The sequence below is a fragment of the Trichoplusia ni genome, chromosome 10, assembly GCF_003590095.1.
Source record: "Trichoplusia ni isolate ovarian cell line Hi5 chromosome 10, tn1, whole genome shotgun sequence".
NCBI lineage: Eukaryota > Metazoa > Arthropoda > Insecta > Lepidoptera > Noctuidae > Trichoplusia > Trichoplusia ni.
Window position 1 is genome coordinate 7664181 of NC_039487.1, and position 26123 is coordinate 7690303.

General features: G+C 34.5%; 1 protein-coding gene across 4 annotated transcripts in view; it reads right to left on the minus strand.

The window, feature by feature from the left end:
• Window positions 1-26123, minus strand: part of LOC113497913 (filamin-A) — an 82912-nt gene that overhangs the window by 14776 nt on the left and 42013 nt on the right. For all 4 annotated transcript variants that reach the window (XM_026877720.1, XM_026877719.1, XM_026877718.1 and 1 more), the window contains 10 exons: window positions 4890-5030; window positions 4330-4499; window positions 4064-4189; window positions 3501-3614; window positions 3000-3188; window positions 2643-2745; window positions 2125-2267; window positions 1631-1739; window positions 1154-1318; window positions 525-764 (listed from right to left, as the gene is read on the minus strand). In XM_026877720.1, the coding sequence (XP_026733521.1) occupies window positions 525-764; window positions 1154-1318; window positions 1631-1739; window positions 2125-2267; window positions 2643-2745; window positions 3000-3188; window positions 3501-3614; window positions 4064-4189; window positions 4330-4499; window positions 4890-5019 (1489 nt within the window). In that variant the 5' untranslated portion in view covers window positions 5020-5030. The remainder of the gene's footprint in view (window positions 1-524; window positions 765-1153; window positions 1319-1630; window positions 1740-2124; window positions 2268-2642; window positions 2746-2999; window positions 3189-3500; window positions 3615-4063; window positions 4190-4329; window positions 4500-4889; window positions 5031-26123) is intronic.

Consider the following 26123-nt stretch of genomic DNA (forward strand, 5'->3'; position numbering starts at 1 on the left):
AAGCCTAGGTATTTCTTTGTAAATAAATTACCATTTACAAATATCCAAAGAGTATTCACAGTTTACCACTTTCAGAATATTTTTATGATAAAAGAATATAAGTTTTAAGTATAATAAGGTCTGGTTTTCATAAAATGTGACTGTGTGTTATACTAAATCAAGAAACTGGTTAAGCAAGTCGGACTTTCGACAAAAAAGGTTCCGTACAAATAGGCGAAAGAAAATCAAATACGAAGAAAGAATGAATGGTCTCCCACCAAATTCATGACCTTATCAACACTTGCTTAGACAAAGCAATATTTATTCGCCGTTAATTTCAAAACGAATAAAGAAAACACAACCCGAAGAAAATTTATCAAATGCTGCAACGGTTTACTCACACGTATTTTCTTAAAGACTCCGGTTAGGTCCGAAACAAGTCGGACAATCCCGACAAATAAGCGTGAGTGAACCATTGCATCATTGAATAATGAATCTGTCTCACGAAAATTACTAAACAAATAAAAAAACTTGTATGAACTTACCAGGCTCTTCAACTTTGTAAGAGACGTCACAGGATCCATCCTTCCTATCCTTAAAGTCAATCTCGGCCTTGCTGGGTCCCTCCAGCGATATCGCCAGTTGGCCTGCCCCGGCCTCACGAGTCCACACGTTGAACTCGTTGAAGCGACCTGCCTCGCCCCTCTCGAGACCGGGACCACCGGCCTTGACTAAGTGAGCTCCAGAGTCCCTGAGAGGACCTACTGTGAACTGGAATGGTGATCCTGAAAAAGGAAGTAATAATGTTATTGCATTTTTGCACTATTTGATTATTGCTAAAGCTAAAATAGATCATCTTTATAACGGTTTAATTTGTCCTATTCATTTATTTCACACGGATAGCCGAGTGATATTATTATAAACTCCTCTTGTGTAATGATATTTGTTGTTGTAAGTCCTCCATGTACTAATAAAAATAAAAGTCTACACCGTAGAACATCGCAAAGTACAAGCATATGACGTGATCCAATATTTGTTATGTGTAAAACATTCACGACACAAGGATTACATACGGAATAGTCGTTTCAATATGGCGATAAGTAGTCAAAAACTGCGCTCAAGCTAAATGCATAAATTGGTCTGAAAAGATCTTTGTCAAGTTACCACAACTCACCAGGAATGTGGATCTCCCTGTACTTGACAGACACGGTGTGGACTCCCAACTCCTTGGGCACGAAGTGGACGGAGTACAGTCCATCTTCCACTTCCTGGATCTCGGCGTCTTCGGAGACTCCGCCGGGGCTGGTGACGGTGGCCGCCAGGTCGAAGGATGTGATGCCTGGAAGAAAACGATAAATGAATAGGTACTTTAGACTGTATGTATGGAAATGACGAAAATATAGGAACTTAATTTTTGACGTTCTTATATAACCTACCGATACCACATATAAGCTGTCTCTGCATTGCATGTGATGATAGATAATAATAGCTGATTCACCTAAAGCTCAATAAAATTTAATAGCTAGAACAACTCCAATCCAAAATCCAATCAAAACAAGTAAGATCTTTAAGTTCCTTTTTTGGATATTTGAATATTCATCATATTTTATTTATTATTCAGTAATGCTATATCATTTCGTTGCTAATATACCTGGCATCTTGAAAGTCAGCTTGCAGTTGGTTCCCACTTCAGTCAGAGGAGCGGGGTCCCTCTGTCTCTGGATCTTCTCCCTCTGTCTGTTGCTGCCTTCTCCAGTCACCTGATTAAGGAGAAAATTAATCTGATTATCACACCTCAAAATTAAATGTACCAGCCGAGAAATCTTAAATTCACTATTTATTCAGCATGATAAATACCATTACTAACTGTAAAAAGTATTTTTGCCGAAGTCAGTCATATTTTACATAAAAAATTTGGTACGTGCCAGATATCAGTTAAGAAATTAACTAAGATATTTTTCTCCCCAAATCATAACCAAATTCAAAAAAGTTATATTTCAAGTTTCCATTCTCTATCTTAAGCCTATTTCTAAAGCTCTTTTAAGTTTTTAGTTTTGATGGTGCATTGTTCTTTCACAGATATCCATTGGCCTAGGTAATTTAGAACGATGCTAAGTATCCACCATAATATTCCTATTTATTTACCTTAACAGTGAAAGGCGAGCCTTCAACGTGGTGGTCAGCGAACTTCAGGTTGACGATGTAGTATCCTGGCTCTGTGGGCTTGTAGCTGATGGCCAGAACTCCGTCCTTGCTGTCAGCGCACTGGATCTCAGCCTTGCTGGGTCCTGGGAGAAGATGGGAGCAGTTAGGAAGTAAGACGAGTTAGGGACGTATAGTCTGTTAAAGAAGGATCGTGCCGATCGTAGGAACGAAACAATATGCTCCACGGCCTAGAGTGGCGTCTATCCAAAAATATTAGAAAAGGAGCTAGTAGTCTTTTTTCCACGTTTAAAATTTTTAAAAGAAACGAAAAGAAAAGTTCAGAAAAGTAACTTATTTTACTAAATAAGCAAACTAGATAACTGACTCTAAGGAACAAAGTAGAAAAAATATTAGACGCCTTTTGGAAAATGAATTTTCTCTATAAATGGTAATTTCAGCCACTTTTTCCGCCTAGAGTTTTAGCCACCTCTTCTTCCACAGAGTTTTGTTTCACATACCTTCGATGGAGAGTGAAAGACCACCGTAACCAGCGTTCCTGGTGTCTACGGAGAAGGTGTTCTCGCTGTGGGTCTTGCCTTCCTTCAGGGCTGTGCCAGAGACCTACAGAGGAAAGATTAATAACAATGAAACAATCGTACAAATTGTTCTGTCGTCATGAACATCGATATATGTTCCGGTATCTATAATTTTTTTTGATGAAATCTGATCGAGGCGAAATAATTACTAAGAAATGAAAGAAAATAACCTATTATATTATACATATTTTGACTACTTGTAGACATCTTTAAGTTCAAAATAATTCCTTTGCTACATCCAACGACATTAAAACTGTCACAAACAACATTTTCACCAACCTTGACTTTCTTAGCGTCACCAACTTCCTGAGCCAAGACGGTGATGTTAAATGGAGAGTTCTGGATGTGGACACCCATCTTCTTGACGGAGACGATGTGCTGGCCAGCCTCGCGAGGAGTAAAGCTGATGCCGATGTTGCCGGAGGGCAGGCGCTTGAGGAAGCAGGGCTCCTCAAGACCGGAAGGTGCCTAGAGAAGAAGATTAGGTTAATTTCGTCCTACCCAGCTGAGATAAATTTTCATTTGATATGAGAAAATTATTAATTTCTTCACTTTTACCAAAATTGTTCTAACGCATATTCGGTATTACTTTGGACCAGAATTCGGTAATGCAATAATGCTGACATGGCAGCGGTAATGATGAGCATGTCTTTACGTAAACAAATAGCTGCAGGTTTTTGAATTACAGTCCGGCGAAGCAAAGTGGTAATTTTGTTGATGTTTGAATTCTTCGGTCAATTTCTTCTTCTAATATTGATATTCCCGATAGCTAATACATACCTGGATGGAAGCGTTCAGGGAGCGGATGTCATTGTCGTTGACCTTGCCGGGGAGGGTGACCTCGCTACAGCTTCCTACTGAGATCTGGTTCCTCTTGCGACCTTCACCAGTCACCTGAAAAGTAAGTGATTATTGTAAAACAATCCACTTGATACCTCCATTTTATATTTTTTTTATATTATTGGAGATAACATTACTTCACACCAATCTGATACAACAACAATCATCATAAGGACTCATAAGGAGATACGTGTGTTTTAAACAGTGGCACGGAATGGATGTTAGCAGATTTACATTATATTCCAATGCAATTGATGAGGATCTTATTTTTTTCATCTCGGCTTAAACTAAGCAAATCTTAGACAAATGTGAAACACAAATAATTGCGCTCATTAGACAAACATTTGTTCTGCTTGGGAATCGAACCCACGACCTCTGGTATAGCAGTGAAGGCCACTGACCACTAGACCAACAGTTCAGTAAATTGTTTTTTTAGACAGATAGAAGTATCTCAAACTGTTTTCAAACTTATTTATATTACAATAAAGTTTACTTTAACATACCTTGGCGGTGTAAGGTGATCCCTTGATATGTTTGTCACCGAACCTGACGGAGATCTTGTACTCTCCGGGAGCGGTGGGCAGGTAGGACACAGACACTGTACCATCTTTGTTGTCGTGGCAGGTAATCTGGAACACAGTAAATATTACTTCAATATAATTAAAACAATTAGAAGCAGCTTTATCCACCCACTCAGAATACAGAACATAAGCTTCTTGAAAACCAAAATTTGAAACCAATTTTCCTAAATCATTCGATGAAGTCTTACCTCAGCTTTGCTGGGTCCCTCAACGGCCATGGAGAGTCCTCCAGAGCCAGCACCCTTGGTGCTGATGGTGAACTGGCTGGGCTCTCCGCTCACACCGTTGAGCAGGCCCGCCCCGTATGCTGTCACATACCCTGAGGATATGGAGTCTACGTGGAACTTGTAGGGGGAGCCTGGAAGTGAAAAAACAGTTATGAATATTGTGAACCTTTTCTGACATTGTTGAAAGATTTCGTTTTCGGCTCCCAGCGCTTTTTTTTTAATTACCCTATAAGCTGAAATATCTAGAAAGGATGGAGATTTAGAAGTATGATGATTCTAGAAAGATTTTATCTACCAGTTCCATAAACACTTGTGTAAAATACTCACTGACCACCAAATCAAATAAAGTCTAAGATGCAACGGCAAGAATTTAGACTTTTCTAACATGACCATAAACGACGCGAAACAAAAAAAAATATGATTTACTCGGACAGTAAATAATGTCCGTTTCATTTTGACAACATGGATGATGGCTACCAAAACAATAGTCTACTTATTCTGAATCCTTTGTATCCACTTACCCTGAACATGCTCGCCATTATACTTGACGTACAGCTCATGGACACCTTCCTCTCTTGGCTCGTACTTGATGCTGACGGTACCATCTCTGTTGTCCTCGATCTGAGGCTGGTCCACGTGGCCTGACGGCATTTTTACTTCAGCTGTAAAAGAAAAAATATCATTAGCAAAATTAACTTTTTGTGCATGGAAGAAGGTCCATTTTTTATTTTGTCAACTTTTGTCTATTAACAAACAAGCCTGTCTCATGACTATCTTCTTTGGCACTTAGCAAAATTATGAAAATGTTTGACAAATGAATGAAGTACCAAGAGTGTATTATTAATTGTCAGCCCTGATGAAATGTCAACACCCCAAAAAAGGATAAATCCATAATTTCTGGTTCTAGGAATAGATAGGCTCATTATCCGATCACTAATACGTTGGATTCCGGTAGTCCATTCCTTTTATATCCATTAGTCTTGGCAAACACCAAAATTCTTCAAAAATGATGAAAAGCAGCAATATTAATAACCCCTGATAGTCGTTTGAACAACGTCAACCAGCGGATATTTAGAAATATCCCGTTAATCGTGTGGATACTTAAATTTGACCTTGCGGCAAGGTGAGTGGGACAGTTGATAGAAATGCATCAAATCCAACAAACCATGGACTTCCAGAATCAAAATAATTCGAGTTATAATTTATCTGACATTTATTTCATAAACCTTGGCTGATGGAACCAAAGTTGTTTTTGTGTTTGAATATTATTTTTTTATATTTAAATGTTTTATATTTTAACTGGAGAGACATTAGTTGAGCAATCGTTAAACTACTTTTCCATCGCTTTAGAGTTATAAGTTTGGCTCGTTTCTAAGACACGCAGTATATAAATCATGATAAGCCATTGAGTAAAGACGATATAATTAGAATCTACATTAAATTTAATAATATCTAGTATGAATTTTTTTTTCACGTCTTTATACCCGTACTTTCTTAAACAATGAATGCCTACGAATTAGCACAGGTACAAAAGCCATAATCTGTTGATAAAATCAGCTGAAGCTGATTTCAGAAGGTCTACCACCACTTCTTTGGGTATGCTGTTGTGAAGGCGTGACAGCGCACCACATGACATAGAGCAGTATCTTGCTTTCACAGATGCAATGATCATTCTTTAATTGGTATTCTTCTTCTTTCATTAGACTCCGAAAACAAAAATCAAGCTGCGGGATTACTCCCAAAACTGGTTTGGTTCTATTTATGAATTAAATTGGGTTCTTCGTTCAGTCCCAAAAGGGGACTATCGAACTAAACCAAGATCGAGTAATCAGTCCAGTGCTATCAGCATCGTTAGTTATACTCGCAGATCAAGCCTCGTTTCGAACCGTACCTCTCTCTCCAGCTCTAAGCTCTAGTTCTGGCATACCAATTCGACCACAACCCGAATGAAAAAAACGCTTAGCCCCCCGGGAGTATCCAGTACCTAAAGTATATCTATTGAATCAAAAAAGCATTTGTAATACAAACCTCTTCTCGTGTCAATGTGGTAACAGGACACGAAATTCAACGGCGTGTAGTTGTAACCGAAACCGTGTCTGTTAAAGGCAATCTTGTGTGCTTCACCAAATACAATCGGAATAGCTTCCTTATCAACTTCGGACACTGAGAAATATTTCCTCGTGTCGTCGAAATAAAACATAGACACCTCAGTCCAGGTAAGGTCAACGTCGTTGCACCCAACGAGTGAGTTCCAGAGTCCACTAACAAACGCCATTTAGAATGGGTTGGTACTTCTACGGACAGAAGATCACGTTTTTTTTTTTGAAGTGTCAAGTGTTGCGCATTTTGTGTTTGGGTTGTTTGTACCTATGGTATGGGTTTGGTTTGTGTTTGGTGCTGATGGGTCGTGTTTGGGTTTTTGGGGTTGTCATTGATTTTGTTATTTGCAGGTGGATTAATTGATTGTTGATTGTTTACCAGAATTTTATGTGGAGCTATTTGGTAATTTAGCCTTTCAAATGTATCCTTTTTCCAAGACATTTTTGGGTTTTCTTACAGAATATTTTTTGTGTTCCGTTTATTGTTTTTAACTTCTGGTAAGAGATTCTAGGACCAGAAGAATAAATTTTGGACGTTAGGCATTTAGAGATTTATTGTAAACACGCTTTCAGAGGTAGTCAGGGAGACTGGAATTCATCTCCAAAATAACATGAGAACGCTACCAAGACGACGCACAACTACGTTCTGACACTTTTTATATTAACTGAGTTAAATGACGTCATACATTTATAGCTGTTCCCTAGCCTATAAAAATCTGTATTTATTTTAATACTTAAACTATAATAATAGCTAACTGTGAGTCAAATTGCACGCGTATAATCCGATTCGTCACACCCTGTAGGCAGAATATTAATATTCGACACTCATTTCTACATAAAAAAAACGAAATGTCAAAACATTGTATAGAATAAAGAGAAACTATGAGAAATGTTTACATTTAAAAAATTATAAAACATTACGTTTTTAAAATAAAAAACATGAATTTATTGCAATTGTCTTTTGTAGAAAGGTATTTTCTATTTTTAATATTCCCGTCTCTATGTTTCAGTGACGCGGGTCATGTCTGAATAGAAACTGACTTTGTGACAAATTATGTCAAGTTTCTGTACTAGATAAATATATAGTTTTAGACGACCACGATTTTTAAAAGCTAGAGAACATTGCAGATATAGAAAAGAGACGGCGGTACTCGTGTGAAGCGGTATTTTATTTCTCTTTCAAACTGCATGAAACAGTGTAATAGTAATATTTGTTTGATTACTTATAATGGCCGTTGCTCATACAAGTTTTTGAGGCCAAGGTCAAACAGGATGTGAACCCGACTTTACTTTACATCGTGGTGGAATTTACAATTTGAAGGCTGAAGGTAAGGTTCCGGTAAACCGTGTGCTCCTACGAAATAATGTTTTATAAAGTAAATGTGACCCCTAAGTTGATAACTGTATTTTTTCCCTCCAAGACTTTCCTTTCTTTACTTTTCTAAACGAATTATAGTTCACTGGACTATTTTTTTAATAATCTTAACCTATTTTCTAGTGTCGCAGTTATTTTAATACACATAATAATTTATTTCCGGGCATCAAAAACGCTTTGATGTCGCAAAAACGAGCGTTCGTACCGCCTCATTTGAAAACGCCTAATTTATCATAGCACGTACACATTTGCTTGATATTTTACAATTTTTATTGACTTATACAAAACTTCAATTTGTACATGATATCCGGCGAGAAAGGACATGTGATCACAAAGATTGTAAAACAAGCTGTTAATTCTATAATTTTTGACATTGTAAAACATAATAAAAATAGTTGGCAAACCCTGACGGGTATTAAATATACAAAAAGAACCACGGATGTTTTGCGTCATCGCGAAATGTTTATGACCTCTGCCCGTTGACAATTTCATCGACGGCAGATGTCGTCAACCGTTTAGCTCTATTATTTTTTTTATAAATGACTTATATTATTGTAATTTATTTAATAGTTGGAACATGGTTTTTATGCATAAGGGCTGTTATTAATAGCGTTTGGTATATAAGTGTTAGCAGCTCGTTTTAAGGATTTTATATGCCCGTTATATTATTAAGTTACATGACGTAACGTATTTTACTCCGCCGTAATATTTTTGTATCACCTTGATAATCAAGAAGAAAATAAAAGTCAGCGTAATAATTTTAATTTGATACTATTTAGCGCTGTGATTTACGCGAGCTTGACGCGTCAGTTTCACGTTGAAATGCAATTTACTGACCCTTATTTCCCTTCGCTGACATTTATGTGTTGCGCTGACAGATTCTTGCGTTATAAATATTAAATTTAAGAAACTGGAAGACATATTATGAAAAGAAATAATATCTCGCTTTTCAGATGATTAATATTGTAATGTATAGAAAATTGTGTTAGCAGCTCTAATCAATCTACTCCGAAATGATTCACGGAGATTTTATCATGATTTTGCCCTTCTCCGAAATCTTTTAATTAAAATCACAAATTCAAGATCATTACTTAATAGATAATTGTCTCTTTATTGCAATTAAATAAAGGATCCTCATTTGTTTACCAACAAATTTTCGGCATTTATATCTAATTCAAAACAAATCATAATTTGCAACAGAAAAAGCAGTTCATCGCTATAAAAACTAGATTTAGTTATAAAAATATGCAAATAAAAATGTTGGACGCCTGACCGATATCTGAATTAAAAGCGATTACATTTTAATGTCTTCCTGATAAACAAATTAATCAAAAACATTATAAACAGGCACAGTTCCAATAAATTTATTATTTACAAACAAAATCGATCTGTCAGTCAAGACACCAAATGTTGTGAGCCACTGCCCTAAAATTATTATGTTTACTAAAGTTCTGTTATTTTTACAGAAGTTTATAATAACAACTATAACAAGACTTGTTTTTTTTTTAATATAAAGGGAGCTGAAACACACTTTTATTTCACTTTTGAACTTGAATTATTAAAACATTAATTTATAGGTCAGGAAACTGTGAATCTTAAAATTGTAAAGCTTTCTAAAAAAATAATGATGAAAAAAGTTGAAGAAAATATGAGTAGGTACTAGCAGTATTATTAGAAGTATATTTACCTAATACCAGCAACAAAATTTTATGTTTTACTATATCATCTCTGTGTCTGAAAAATTGACAGGCTTTTTTGTCTAGTGGATAGTGCCCTGACCTGGGATCAAATCTCAGCCAGAACAAATGTTTGTGGGATGACCGATGAGCAAGATCAGTAGTTCTGTGTCTGGTTGTATTTTATCTCTATTATGTATGTATTTAGAAATATATAAGTATGTTTATCAGTTGTCTACTGCTCATAACGATTCAACGAACAAGGTGCGTTTATTTTTATTTTATTAAGTCAATGATAAATTACGAAGATAAAACGCATCAAAGGCAAAAAAACGTATGAAGAATATTAACGCAATTTAACGGTGACAAGTATACAGACAAGTGACGTCACAAGAGATTTTAGAAAGCGTCTGCACGGTTCTGAATGCTGAGTGGTTCAAGTCCACGAATGCTTGTCCTGAGTCTGGGTGTCTTAGTGCATGTGACTTGAATTTTTATAAAATATCCCGCGTAATAAGGATTACATTCTTAGTCGTTTTTTTACAAAAAACTACGAACGTACGTTATTTTTTTTTAATTAACTGTTTGACTGACTAATTCTCCTGACATTGAAAAGGGCTGGTTAATTCTTCAATTATTCTGCCAACAAATCGCAATATTTCAATCATCACATCTCTATTAACAATATTTTATCATTTCATTGTAAATCTATCAACAACTTATATTATGTAGGCTGGGAGACACATGTCTATTTCACATTAAAATATACGCCTCTATCACAATAAGGTTCAAAATTGAACATTAAAACGAGAACACACGTGATATTATTAAAGTTGTCTAGTTTCGAACCTGAAGGTTCTTAATCACGAGCTCATGACACTGCACAGCAAACCTGAACTTTATGTCAAAGATATAAGGTTCATTTTTATAGTACGTCGTCTTTTCTCCAGTGATATAGATTTAATTTTGAGCATATTTTACAAAAACGATTTATGTCATGTCTATAGAATGTATTGCGATCGCATAGTTATCGTAACATGTAAGTATATATCAAAGGCGGTCGCATTCTCAGAGAAATCAAACGAAATGTGTAATATTTTAGGCCTATTTATTATAGTCACCTAGAATATTAGACAGTCCAGTCGGTTCAGTAAAATTAATATTAGGGAACAGTCTAAATTGCGAGCCTACTAGGGGACAATGTCTTCACAATTACGTATAAGTCAGTTCCCAGTCCTACTGATATTAGTTGACAACTATCTATAACTATTTCTATAGTTAGATTACTACTATTGTGAGATTCATTATTAAATGATGCAACGGTTACTCACGCGTTACCGGGTGTTCCCGACTAGTTTCTGACCCCACTGATTCCAGATACGCGGCCGCTGACGTTGGTTCAATTCGCGACCCCGCCGCGTCAGCTCATGATTATGGACTCCGGTTGGGTCAGAAACTATTCCATTAATTCCGTAAGTAATCCGTTGCAGCATTTAATAATGACCATTATATCTTCATGGCCTGACTGCCTATCAGATCGGTGACATTAGAGATTTTAAAAATAAGTTATTTAAGTTCCTTTTATGCAAATGTTATTATTCTATAAGTGATTTTTTAAACGAAAAACCCGATTGGAAATTTTAAATATAAGTGTTGTTTTTTTTTTTTATATCGTTTGTAATTGTTTTTCTGATGTATTCTTTATGTGTTGTTTTTAGTATAATTATTATTATTTGTACCCACCTCAAATACGAAACGGCAGAATATTATAGAATAGAATAGAATAGAATAGATGAGCAGATAATTTTTGTAACATCTCAATTACCATATTCTTACAAATAAATATATCTTATCTTATCTTCCTTATCCTTAGCGGTGAGACGGTATCTCATATCAGCCTATTTTTCTGACATGAAATGAAATCAATTAATTCTGTATGTAAGATATATCATTTGTGGATCACACAAATGTTTGTCATATGCGGGGATTGAACCCTAGACACTATGCGTCACTGGGTTTGACGTGGCGACCTCAACCACTTTGCTTCTTTTGATTCACATCTTCATCTACAGCTTGTGAAGAGTCGATATTTAATACTGTCGTCCATTTAAATTAATATAAATAATTAAAAAAAATAATTAGATGAAGTTTGAAAATAATTTATTTTTTAATGTTGCGATTGATTTGGTGTGACTTAAAGATGTTTGAATGATTTTAATCAAACGGCTATTTGTAAAGCAGATTGAAAGTATTTTTAATTACGTCCAACATTTATTAATGAAGATGATCGTCTTTAAAATATTCGTATTAATCTAGCTTGTCGCCCAACATAAATTAATTAACACTCTTAATACTAATCAGTCGATGTCAATTTGAACTGCGGTCAAATTCCAACACTTCTTCATTCATATATTTCAAAGTTTTTATATCTACAAATAATGGTCAAGTGAAATGCAACTGTATTTTGAGCCCACATTTAATTCAGAATACTCAAAGATAACCTCAAAATATGAAAGACTCTGCATTCTACAAAACATCATATGTACAGTCGTGTTGGTAATTATTTCTTGCCCACTATTTCAGTTATAATAAACTTACTCGCGTTGACACCTCGCGAGTGCAACATTCCACCATCTTGATTTATTCAAATGGCCGTAGTGAAGTGGCCAGACCCTGTACCATGATATCTTCAAGCAAATCTATCAGTCGTGTGTAAGCAAGACAGCGCTATACGCGATCGTTTTGCCATCTCGCTCGTACAACGGTAATAGAGTTTATTTTTGTGATTATAGTGAGAATGTTTTCATTCAAATAGTTGACTTCTATTTCTAGAATGTACTTGATTTAGTCGACTATTTATGTCTTGTGTTTAATGTAGAGAAAGCGCAAGGACTTTCAGTGTTATTTCCAGTTTTCGTTTATGTAAAATTCTAGAGTACATGTTAAATCTTGGTTCTGAATGGAAGATAGCTGGTGTATGCTTTGCATCGGCTGTCACAATGGTTAATGTAATTGAGCCATTATAGTAATATTCTTTTTAGTTAAATGAGCCATTCATCATTGGCCTAGCCTTTTCCCAACTATGTTGGGGTCGGCTACCAGTCCAACCGGTTTCAGCTAAGTACCAGTGTTTTACAAGGAGCGACTGCCTATCTGACCTCCTCAACCCAGTTACTTGGTTAGACTGGCTGTCAGACTTTTTCAAGCTTCTGACTACCTGTAACGACTGTCAAAGATGTAGGAATAACAGCAGTTAAATGAGCCATTATTATTAGTAAATCTGGGTGGATATAGCCTACACCCAGCACCGTATAATTTCAGGATGAAATGATGCTTATGAAAATTGGTTGTGGTTTTCAGATAAGCAGTCAATCTATGTCAAACGCAGTATTCAGATAAATCCATGTAAATGGAAGATTCTCCAATGATTGCAGAACAAAGTCACGTGACCTATCGTAACGAAATATCATCTTCATACAATTGCGCGTGATTTCTTAAACTTAACGATTGTAGAAATAACACATGGATAGATGGACAGGATAGGCTATAAGCCTTCTGCCTGATAGCCTGTTGATCTAGTGGTTAGTCACCCTGACTGCTATACCGGAGGTCGTGGGTTCGATTTCCACCCAGTTTGTGTGATGAGCACGATCATTTGTTCTGTGTCTGGGTGTGATTTATCTATATTATGTATGTATTTATAAATATATAAGTATGATTATCAGTTGTCTAGTACTCATAATACAAGCTCTGCTTAGTTTGAGACTGGGTGGTTTTGTGTGAAAGTTGTGAAATATTGATTGATTTATTTTAATTATTATAAGCCCATGTTTTACCACTGCTGGACAAAGGTATCTCCCTTCTATCCATTTTTCTCGTCCTAAGGCAACACTTTTCTAACCTATTATGTAACCGAAACAATAATTTATAAAACAATTTGAAGTTCAATTACAAAAATATTCCCAAACGCAAGATTTTTTCATCCAACAAGACAGTGTATGAATCACACATTCGAAGACAGTTCTAGCATTGTTTTTATTTCACCCTAAACATGTTTATTAGTAATTCTTTCAGATTTATTGGCTAATTTGTTCTCAAGATCAACGGATACAATCTGCTTTGTCAGTTTAACAACGTATAGTACATCACACACAATTGTTTTCCCAATAAAAATTCTTTGACTTGTAACTATAATGACAGATATTAAATTTGTCATAATATATGTATACATTTGCCAGCATTGTTTTCGATTTTATTTTTAAATTTTGTTTGACTTTTTTCGAATTTTTTGGATGCTTTGATTAGATTTTTGACTTTGATAAATCAATTTGTGTATTGTTTTCAAAATGGCAGTCGCTCACCGCGTCAGCTCATGCTTAAGTAAGGACTCCGGTTGAGTCCAAAACTAATCGGTGTCTCCCGATAAAAACGCATGAGAGAACCGTTAAATAAATAAATATTGTAATTATCTTTGTTATATATGTAAGTGCTTAGGCAAGTCACAAGAGCAATTTAGGTTCGAATCCCGATTTTGTTTAAACCGGGCAATGCGAAGAACTTACTCTATACCTAGAGTTATTTTCAAAATAATTATTTCTTTAATTGATTCATGACGTGGTTAACTAATATTCTTTGTAATAAAAATACAAACAAAACGCTTTGATATCAAAGGAAGCTTTTATGATGTGATTGTAAGTTTAATTTTACATTGTTTTGTCTGATCTTTAAACCTACGCACTAACCTCACATCCTGTACCAATTTAAATGACAGTTAATCATTAAAATTACACGACAATAGCTGTAAAACTATTATAATTTTAACGATACATTCTCTTCAAGATTATGTAAATAGGAAATCGTGTTATTATCTCAAACGTTGTTGTTATTAAATATTATTGTGTGTATTTTCATTAGTAAATTAACTAAATGAAATTACTAGATTGAACTTGGTACATAGATAGATTATAACCTGGATTAGCACATAGGATAGTTTTTATTCGGATTTTGGGTTCCCGTGGGATAATCTGTATTGTTGTTAGTCGCGTTTTATTTTAAACTGAAATTTAAGACAAAAAAATACTACTAATTTTATTTTTAAGTATCTAACCAAAAAAAATTAGTAGGTAGAGATCTCTTTCCATATAAACTAAACTGAATTTTGATCACCCCCCTTGCTGCTGCCTCAATTTTTTTACACCGGTTCTATATTCCAACATTTTAAATTCATGATCTAGTTCAAAATTTTCGAACCCGATTGTTGTTAGTTTTGTCTGTCGCCTAAAAAATATAACCTGACACTCCCTTATGAAGATTACCTAATTCTCTCATTGAATCACATCCAGGTGTTAAACCAATTAAAACAACTGCCCACAGCAATACTGACCTGGCTTTAATACTACATGATCTCAAATTATATTTCATGCGAATCGCTAATAAATTAGCCGAGTCCATTAAAATAATATCGCTATTAACTGTTTTGACATATTTATAAATGAACGTCAGATTTATTTTAATTCTACATATTAATTTTGACCGTTATTTTGTATGTCTCTATGTCTTTCTAGATCGAGGGACTTAGCTTTAGTTTGTTTAGTTAAAAATATAGAAAATTAGGAGTTGACTCTACATCAGGTTACGAGGTTGTATCATAATTAGGAGGCAACGATCAACATTAGCAAGAATGTCATTTTTCAAAAAATTAAAGTACATACTATTTTCTTTTATTACTTATAGTTTTTGCATACCATTTCTCATCATGTTTAACTCACTGTATGATGTGTCAAGGACTTGTGTAATATATGTAAAAACACTAGCTGTTGCCCGCGACTTCGTCCGCGTCGTTAGAAGATATAAGTTGTAATTTATACCTGCCTTCTATCTATCTATCTGCCTTCTATCTATCTTGTAGGATCCAGTCAGCGTTTGCAATGTAAGCGCAAAAATGCGCATAGAAACCTCAAAAATTGTTAGCCTATGTGTTATTCTGATGTATAAGCTATATTGTGGTAAAGTTTCATTCAAATCCATTCAGTAGTTTTTACGTGAAAGAGTAACGAACATCCATACATCCATACTTACAAACTTTCGCCTTTATAATAGTAGTAGGATTAAAAAAGTAAAGAAGATTAAAACAACTTAAGATGATGAAATGTATGGCAGTATGACATCACTTGCTAGTAAAAAGTTTACTAGTAAGTGACGTCATACGAGATTTCAAATCACTGTATCCCCTAACCTTTTTTTTACGATAAAATAAAAAAAATACAAGAACAAATAAAGAAATAAATAATAATAGTCAACAGTAATAAGAAGACAAATATCCTATTGATTATGTTTGAGGACAACATTTTTAACAGACGCATTAAGCGACGTATAACGAGAATTAGATCAATCATAGTGACGCGAAACTAATTTCATAACGATTTTCTGATGTTTACAAAACAATTGCAAAAGCGAATATTAATAATACCATTGTATGGTCTGCGAATTATGATTGTGGCAGTTTAGTAACAAGTACGATTGTAATTTAATTCGCTTTAAATCCATGGAAATTAATTACTAACGGTGAAGCGAAAACATTCGTAAATGATTGTCTACTAGCTCAAGTAACGTTTGGTGAGGATGGTACGAAGCCTGAATTTTTATGTATTTCTTAAATATAACCTTAATGCTTGTGCCATCAGGTCTAATTTTGTTTGGCATTACTTGGACTATATGTTTGGTGTAAATTTTGGTCATTTTTTATCATTTCTGGGAGAGAATAAATAGGTTCCTGTTTTCTACAAAAAAGATCCCATATCATTTTTTTATAAATGTCTATAAAATTTCATATTTTAATTATCTAAAGTTGAATATTTGGACTAACTTTTTGTAAATCATCAGCAAAAACACCACCTGTTATTTTCTCTGGTACTTCATTTTCACTAACATCTGTACCTCTAAAACCAAGTCCATCCCAAAAATAACATATCTAACATCTAAATAACTTTATCAGCCTGTATGTAGATACATCTGGCGTCTAATATTTTGCGCAAGCGCACAGTTTCGAGGGCAATTTTAATTCTGGAAACTGGAGCAGATTTCAATGATACACATATTAACATACAAACATACACAACATTTAAAATTGTGTATAAATGTGACATATTTACTCATCTTATATGATGACTAACTTTTGCCGACGAGTTTCGGGAGATCGTTTTGGTGAGACTGGTCAAATGCAATTCAATCTCACGACAAGAAAAGTGGAATTTTAATAAGAGCCTAGTTGTTTCCACAAAAAGCCTTTGAAAATGCCTCATATGAAATTTATTGCAGTACTAATCGTTGCTTCACCGCGGTATTTATTATTATCTACGTATAATTTGAACTGTCTACATATAATAGTTCACAAGTCTGGTGGTAGAGGGACGAACTGCCTAGGATATTTCCTTGAGTAACTCCACGATTTGGCTGATATATTGACTCGTACACGTAATTCCTTAGCAGAACTTTTCGTGCATCTGTGACTAGCCTGTAGACCGTATGGTTAGTGACCCCGACTGCTATAACGGAGGTTGGATTCTCACCCAGACAAGACCTTTAAATACATGTATGTATTTATAAATATAAAACTATGTTCATCAATTGTCTCTTATAACACAGGTTTTGCTTAGTTTGAGACAGGACGGCGTTGTGTGAAACTGTAACAGTAAATTAAATCTTTAGCATGTTAAGAGTCATCATGTCTTATAATGTTGAGTCTAGCTAATAAGATGCTGAATTACTGAAATTCGTCAAGGTAGGACCAGTTGCCCTATTTTACAGCTGCAATCCAATTAATTGAATAGGTCAGGTCTCCCCTCGTTATATTTGAAATGTTCATTAAACAGATGTTTAATAATAACATTCGTGAATCATATCTTTATGTGCATGAAAATTATGTTAGAGAAGAGGAGAAAACATAAGTCCTTTATCATTGACACACTTTACTTGTAAAACAAGTAAAATATTTTAAGTTAAAAACTTAAAATATCGATAACTTTTTTGGAACTCAAAAATTTTAGATTCTAGATTCAAAACTGTATTGCATATTATTATTAACAAATAATATTTATTAATACTCAATACAAATTTTGTATTACAATCCACATATTACAGAGATGGCAAAAAAACAAGATTAGACCAATATGTACTCTATCGGACACGCAAAAATTTTGTCGCTAGGATAAGCTCTCTTGCTTTACAAGAATACATCATCTTAAATACAGCCAAACTACCAATCTGATCAACAAAATAAAAGCAACACTCCTACCTATCAAAACTCCAAAACTATTGAATGAAACTGACAGTAATCTTTATGAAAAATCAGATGAAACGGTGTCAGCACCCGTACCATCAATATGAACACGTTGGAGGCAGATTCTAATTCTGGCCTCCCTAATGTGATGCCACATCATAACTACGACCTGCGACGAATATATTCAACTGTATTTTTTTGTATTCTGACGTTGTATGCGTTATTTGTGACCGATGGATGGAGAAAAAGTGTTTTTTTTTTATACTCGATTTTTATACTTTAACTTTGGTTAAGGACTAGATCTGGTCGTTTTTTTTTGGATAATATGATCTCTCTCTATGAGAAAAAAAATAGCCATATTATAATTTTTTGTGGGAACCTATGGCATATTCTTTAAACTTTTGGTTACTTGTCTAAATTGTCTTTCCAATACCAACAATATGCCAACAATATAATAAATTGTATAAAATAGTTTATCCTAAGGCCATAGTTACTGCGCACATATCATAACCAGTCTTCAGTTACAGTAAACTAAAACTCATAATTCTTGTCTTTATAAATCTACATACAGAAAACAATTTACTTCATCAACTTTCAAACCAGAAAGTCACCGAAAGCTTTCACACTATCCGTCTTTTCATATCCTGGGCTTATTCCCTTCATCCACCTTTCCTACCCATCCATCCATCGCTAATATCCATTCTTTATCAATCTGGAAAGCTTAAAAATTAAAGACATAGCTTCAACTAGCAACGGAATGTAACCAATGAAGAAAACTAGTTATACGAATAAGAGATCCGAGGAATCATGATCCAGGATTGAGGAAACGATTGAAAAGAGATGAGAGTATCACCTATCCATCAACTTTCCTATCCAGCGACAGGTTTTTTCTGTGCAAGGTGTGTGCTTGTAGAACAATCTCCCTGCATTAAGAAGAAAAGCTCAGACACTCAGCACCTTTAAAAAATGGTAAATGAACATCTCCTCTCTTTAAGGTAGCCGTCTTAACCAGTGTCATGCACTCATTTTATTTCTGTGTTATGTTATTTTTAACAATAGTACATATAACATTCCTGACCATCCAAAGGTTGTCTGGAAGATAACGCTATAAGCAATAAGACCGCCATTGTACCCTAACACTGTATGTATTAAGAATCGCTGCTGTAATTCCATGGTGTACAATAAAGAATTTTCTAATCTAATCCAATCTGCAAAAATGTTAAAGCAAAAATTGCAACGCCAATATTCAGCGCACGAATAATCAGGGTCTCACATCGAAAGCAGAATGTCAACGCCAAGAATGTTGCCACGAAATTACACATCCGCCCAATATGTTATATATTATAATAAATAATGTGGAACAACGCAGTCGCCGATGTGACGTAGTTTACATAAATCTGGATGAACACGAATTATGTATAACTTACGTAAAATTCTTTGGTGGGAATGTTGTCTGGATGGTCGGACTTCGATTTCCGGGCTGATTTCTTTTCCTTGGAATATCTTTTTTAACAGAGTCTTGTGTTTTATTTCAAGTTCTGTTTTATTATTTTTGGTTAATATTTCAACTGTGATTTTAGAGTAACTAAAATAAACTATTGACCAAGTTTTCCGAACACAACACGACTATTTGGAAAGCAACGACTTAGTATTTTATTTTAATGAAAATATTGGTGTAAAACCGGTTACTGCAAATTCGATTCCTGTCTTAGGGGTTATTCATCCTAAGAAATAAGTGTCAAAACTTCACACAATGTCATTCGTTGAACTAAGAAGATTTTTGATCCCTACCTACATTCTAAACCAGAGAGGTTATTTATTAAGCGAAATTATTAGATAATTAAGAGAAATAGAGGGAAGGGCAGTCCTTGACTAATAGTCAAGTTTCGTTATCGGAACAAGATAGAGCAAAACAAAATTAATTCACCAAAACTTAAACATTGAAAATATGGGGTAATTGCCAACAAGGTAATGGGAAATAGCCACATGAGTGATATGGCCAAGCATGGCTGTTGAATAATTGGTTCAAGGTTCGATCACTTCATCAGATTTTACTCGATTATAAATGGCGATTTGGAGAATCTTTTTACGTGATTCACATAATTTAGGGAAAAGCGACAAGCTTAAAGACAATATTTCTATTCGAAAATTTTGCAGTAAATAATAATTTAATAGTCAAAATTCGTGTGATTTTAAGCGACATTTAATTATGAACTTAACTTTAACTACGAAACTTGCCCTGATCCATAGAAATTATTCAAAGTTAAGAAAAAAAAAATCAGCAAATAAAAATATAGTCGAATTCCTGACAATGAACAATTGTAGTTTTGAATGTATAAAGCAATTTGTATCAAAATTACGTACCGAAGTCCCCGAACATAGCTCAGTCGCGCTCCCAAGGAACTGCGTGATGATAAGCATGTACTCAGGAGCGAATTAAACGCGTTAGAAACCAAAGTTATTTCACCTCAACTAAAAATATACCCGAAGAATTTTGGCCGCTACGTCTTTTAAGAAAAAACATAATAAATTCTAAATTATGTTCTATAAAATGACCACAAGTGTTCACAGTTATGAGTGCTTTAAATAAACTTTGTGCGTGTGTGTGAGTTTTTCTAGTAATTCAATACTTTAGCTATTGAGAAAGGCACTGGAGAAATGTGGCGGGAGAGTACAGTTGGAGTTTTTTTTTTTAGTTTTTTGCAGTTGCAGTTTGAATTTTTTGGTGGTTGGATTTCGTTTTATTTTGGCGGTTGTTTTTTTACTTATTTTATTTCACTTTAATTTTTGTTTTGTTTTTTTTTTGTGTTTCAGGATTTTTTATTCACATTTCGCAATTTCATTTTATATTTCGTGCACACGACTTTTTAATTATTATTTTTTTGTTATCATTTTTTATAAAATATTTAAAAATATATTCACTGAAGAGCAAATGAAAAATTGGGTACAGTTTTTTTGTAAAAAAAAAATTTCAAAAAATCTCCATTCATCTTAAACCAAACTCGTAGCACCGATAAAACGCGTAGCACTTTCGTAGCACGGCCCCATCAGCACTTGTATTAACACGTGAAAAATATTATAAAAAAATATATATTATATGCAACTGTATAGTGTAGTTAAGTGGTAGAAAACTAGAAAATGTCGTACTGGCGCCATTTTATACGGCGTTACAAATTACCAGCACTATATTCACTTTACACTTGACACTTTGAAAAAAAAATATCTGGAGATTGTACCGTGCGGTGGAACGCGCGCTGTGAGACTAGCGGCCATCGCAAGAACAGTTCAAACGCGAAAATTACTTATTTATAATAAACACTAATTATGTGCATATACGTGATATTTTTGTCACTATAAATCGACTTAAAATCATCTTGTTTTGACGTCTCATACATACATGTAAACTGGTTTTAACTGAAATTAATTCCTTAAATTAATTGGGTGTTTTATTTTTGTTGAATGATTAATAAACTTGGTATGGGAGGGGTGTGATGCGCCATACCGTAGAGTTGCGTGATTTTAAGTCTATGCTATAAAGCTGTCAGCCGGAACATATTTGTTTCCTAGTTAGAATATTTATGGCTGGATTTAAGATATATTCACCTAGGTGGAAGGTCTAGGCAACGAATGTATTTTGACGCTGTTCTGGAGAATTTTCTTCGCTAATATATTTTTTTAATTTGAAGAGATTTTTTTTTTGATTGCACTAATCTGTGGAATCAGTTACATTTTTCAATGATTTCGTGGTTTTACGAGAATGTAAGACATTGATTTTTTACATATTTGATTCAATTTATTAATCGTGTTTTTTGGTTTTTACAGTCCGTTACTAGGTAAACGAATCATTCGTATACTTCGTTAGCCCCGTAGATATTCTCGTAAAAAATCTACGGGTGGAATCCAGCACCATTAGAAAGATATTCATGTCATATTTTTTTTTTCAAGAATAAATTTGATTTCATCATTTTTGGGAGCAACAAAGGAACAAGATTTTGGAAACTGTTTTGGAGGTTTCGATATTTGCTTTTACCGTGAAAAGCTTAACATCTTTTTTTACCTTATATTTCAGCCTGCTCTACATTTGCTATTTCTTAAATTTCAAAAGCAAATTAATATTCGTGGTCCTCCGTGGTCGAGTGGCGTACCCACCGGTTTCAAGGTGTCGCTAACTCTGAGGTCCCGGGTTCGATCCCCGGTCGGGTCAATGTAAACATTCACATTTCTACATTGTCTCGGGTCTGGGTGTTTGTGGTGCCTTCGTTGTATCTGAATTCCATAACACAAGTGGTTGAGCAACTTACTCTGGGTTCAGAACAATGTATGTGATGTTGTCCGCATTTATTTATGATAATATTTTTAAATGTTCGTTCTCAGTAATCACCTTTATATACAGGGCTATTAAAACTCTATACTCCACAACAAAAAATATGATTTCTCTAGAATCATAACTGAGTTTTATTGTTCTGAGTATATTAAAAATAGTATTTTTGAAAGTACAAACGCACGTGTAGAAAGAAATTACATTAATTCTTTAAAATATAGGATTAGGTCCAGATTTTCATGAAAAAGATATTCTGGAAATTTAAGGTGATTAGATAAAACATTACAGATTTACCTAAAAGAAGGGGCAGCGAGTCAACCCGAGAGGAACCTTTATACATACATACAAACATACAATGTTTCGCGTTTATTATATAAGAAGACTGCCATTAAAAATGAAAGTGTTCAACAAGCATCACTGACAGACGGTGAAGTGAAACTTTGTGAGGAAACCTCGATTGTAAGTATTACAATCTGACTATACCTAGTAACTTTTAACAACAAATACATAAAACCGACTTCAAAAAAACGAATCAGCCAAGTTTGTCGAAATAGTGTATTATATTATGAGGACAAATGATAGCATATTCACGTTATATAAAAAAAACTAGCTGCTGCCCGCGACTTCGTCCCCGTGGCTAGAAGATATAAGTTATGATTTATACCTGCCCTGTTTTTTTTTCACATTTTCCATTGTATCTTCGCTCCTATTAGTCGCAGCGTGATGGTATATAGCCTTAAACCTTCCTCGATGAATGGTCTTTTCAACAAAAAAGAATTTTTCAATTTGAACCAGTAGTTTCTGAGATTAGCGCGTTCAAAGAAACAAACAAACTCTTCAGCTTTATATATTAGTATAGAGTATAGATAATTAATCAACGAAATTTGTTGATCCATTCCTAAGATATGAACTAACAAACATAAAAAAAACTATAGACGAAGTCAGAACCTCCTCTTTTTGAAGTCGATTGAAAATTCTAGATCAGGGTAGGCGAACCTTTATGCATCAACGTGCCATTTTTTCTAAAAAAAAGTTAATTGGGGTCATTCGCGTGCCATCAAATAATTTTGACTTTCTGATTATTTGGAAAATAATAATTATAAATACTATCAAATTGATCGTCTTAAAATACCTAATTCTGTGACGTGCCCAAAATATTGTGCCATTGGTTCGCCTACCCTGTTCTAGATCATCAAAACTAACGCAGTACAAATCAAAATAAAATTAAACACAACTTGCAATTCAAGTGATCCCAAAAACCCCAAGTGGCTTGAACATAAAAACGATAACATAAATAAGAAAGAACAAAAGAGATCGAATACCTTTTAAATATGGACGAAAATAATCTGAAAAACAAATCCAGAGAGATTTGTTTCGTATGTTACCCATTAATATCTCATAAAACAATGCAATGTAAGGACAACAGTTTAATAACCTTTGTGTACTTTATTTGTGTAAACAATTGTTTGAATGGAATTTGTGAGAAACATTTTTATGGAAATCTGACAGATAAATATTGAGCGTTTTTTTGACGAAAATTGATGCAAGAAAAATACTTGGTTTTGAAATGCTAAGGAATCTCTTTACCTCAGTAACTAGTTTTTAATTTAATTGTCTATAATTTTTTTTTTTGGATTTGCGGATTAGCCAAATAGATTTTTACTTTTGCTTTGCATTTGTTAAATAAAAGAGGTCCTCATGACGTTACTTTCCGATGGAAGAAAATGTATTAATTAGTGGTAAAGCTGTTCACACGTCTTAAAGTATAGTAGGGACGTCCTTCAGCCCAATAACCTGATGCCCTAAAAAGCTAGCTGGCTTGGACTGGATGCGGAAGGCGGAGAACCAGGTGTTGTTGGGGGGGGAAGCAAGCCAATGTAGAGTTGATTGATTGACCCACATCTAAAAAAAAGATCCATTTTTTTTCATATTAAATTAGCTTCCAGATATATCAAAAACCGTTGCAGATAGTCAGAAGCTTGAAAAGTCTGACAGCCAGTCTAACCAAGAGGTATCGTGTTGCCCAGGTAACTGGGTTGAGGAGGTCAGATAGGCAGTCGCTCCTTGTAAAACACTGGTACTTAGCTGAAACCGGTTAGACTGGTAACCGACCCCAACATAGTTGGGAAAAAGCTAGGCCGGTGATGATATATCAAAAACCACTCAACATGAACACATGAACATGCATACGGAACCTTTCAACATTCACAAAGACAGGCGAACGACCGAATAATAATACCGACTAAAAATGTCCAAAATCCTCATTTCGAATCAAGAAAGCCATTAATTAAAGCGACGAATACCGAAAATAACGATCTTTGATATTAATTGATGTTTACTCAGATCGCGTTTGGGTCATGTCCAAAGTGAGGGTACATGTGAATATACCTTGACATATTATTCAAGCGTTTAATGTGATCATTTTTAGTGTTGTTTAAAGTAGATATTTTTATATTAAAACTTTTGAGTCTTAGGCCCGATTTTTCAATCGCCAGATAACTTTTATCTGAGGAATAAATATGTCTGTTTGACATATTTTTTATACAAAAGCTGTCAAAACGTCAAACTTATTCGTCAAATAAAAGTTTTCTGACGATTGAAAAATCGACCTTAAGTCACACAGCCTTTTCCCAATTATATTGGGGTCGGCTTCCAGTCTAACCGGATTCACATGTTAAAAGATGTTTTACAAGGAGCAATTAATTCTCTGACCTCCTCAATCCAGTTACCCGGGCAACACGATACCCCTTGGTCAGACTTTCTAAGTTCTAGTGTAAATCGCAGCGGAAGCGGACCCACAACTTAACGTGCCATTCGCAACAAGGAACTCGTTATGACGTAGATGGTCACCCATCCAACGACCAACCGTATCTTCATCAACAAGGCTAAATTAAACAACCAATCATTTTAAAGACAAAACGCCATCATCCAACCTGTCTTAACTAACACACAAACGTTTCTCATGTATTCAGTTAATGTTCAGGTTATATTTACGTCAACGGGTCGTTCTTTAATCTAAGGTATATAACGGACTGTTAATGAGTCTTTATGATTCGTTGACAGATCATCAGCTGTTACTGTCAATAATCTATCCTTCACACCTGTGTTGCTAAGGGGGTCAGCAGAACTGAAGTTTGTAGGTGCAAGTCGAAGATGGGAAATTATCACGATTTCAATTTGTTTATTGAACCTGTTACTGTATTGAACTATTGAGATTAGGTATTTAATGCGTTTTGATATGAAAAGTTTACCAAAATTTTGAACACAAAAAAAAACAACTTACAATGATCTGATTTATTTAATTTTGGCTACTAAAATAAGGCATTAAATATTTAAGTAAATAAACAATTATAAGTAAAAAATAATAATGATATCTAATATTTAGGTAATTAGTGTTAGTATTTTCGCGTATATTTGTATTGCAAAAGATATTATTTGACTGATCCTAAGTACCTACCAATAAATCTAAAATTACAATAAAAATCCCCAAAGACGACTAAAAAGGAACCATAAACCCAAGGTTGAGACATTTAAAACTGTCTCTGTCACGTTACAAAGTGACGGCACATCATTATATTTTTACATTAATACACATGGTTACGCCAAATTACGGACATTTTATTACGTAGGTACCCCCAACCGCACGTTGGTCATCGCAAATAACTTACAAAATGAACTTTATCCCCATGTGATAAGAGCGACGTGAATTGAAAAGTGTATCGTGTAGGTGTGGAGGACTGTACAGCTATATTTCAGCTCAAATGACTAGCTCCTGGAATGCGATCAAAAATACTATATTTTAGTTGATTTTTTGTTAGTTGTATTGGGGTATGGAGAATTTGTTTAGATTTTAGCTTTTAAATAACTTCTGCAGGTGAAATTGTACAGAACTTGCAGAGTGCCGAATAAAAGGTATTTGTCGCATATGAAGGTTCAAAATGTGACACCAAAAAAAGTTATTGGGTAAAATACAGTAGCTGTATTTAGATAAAGCTAAAGGTAACTG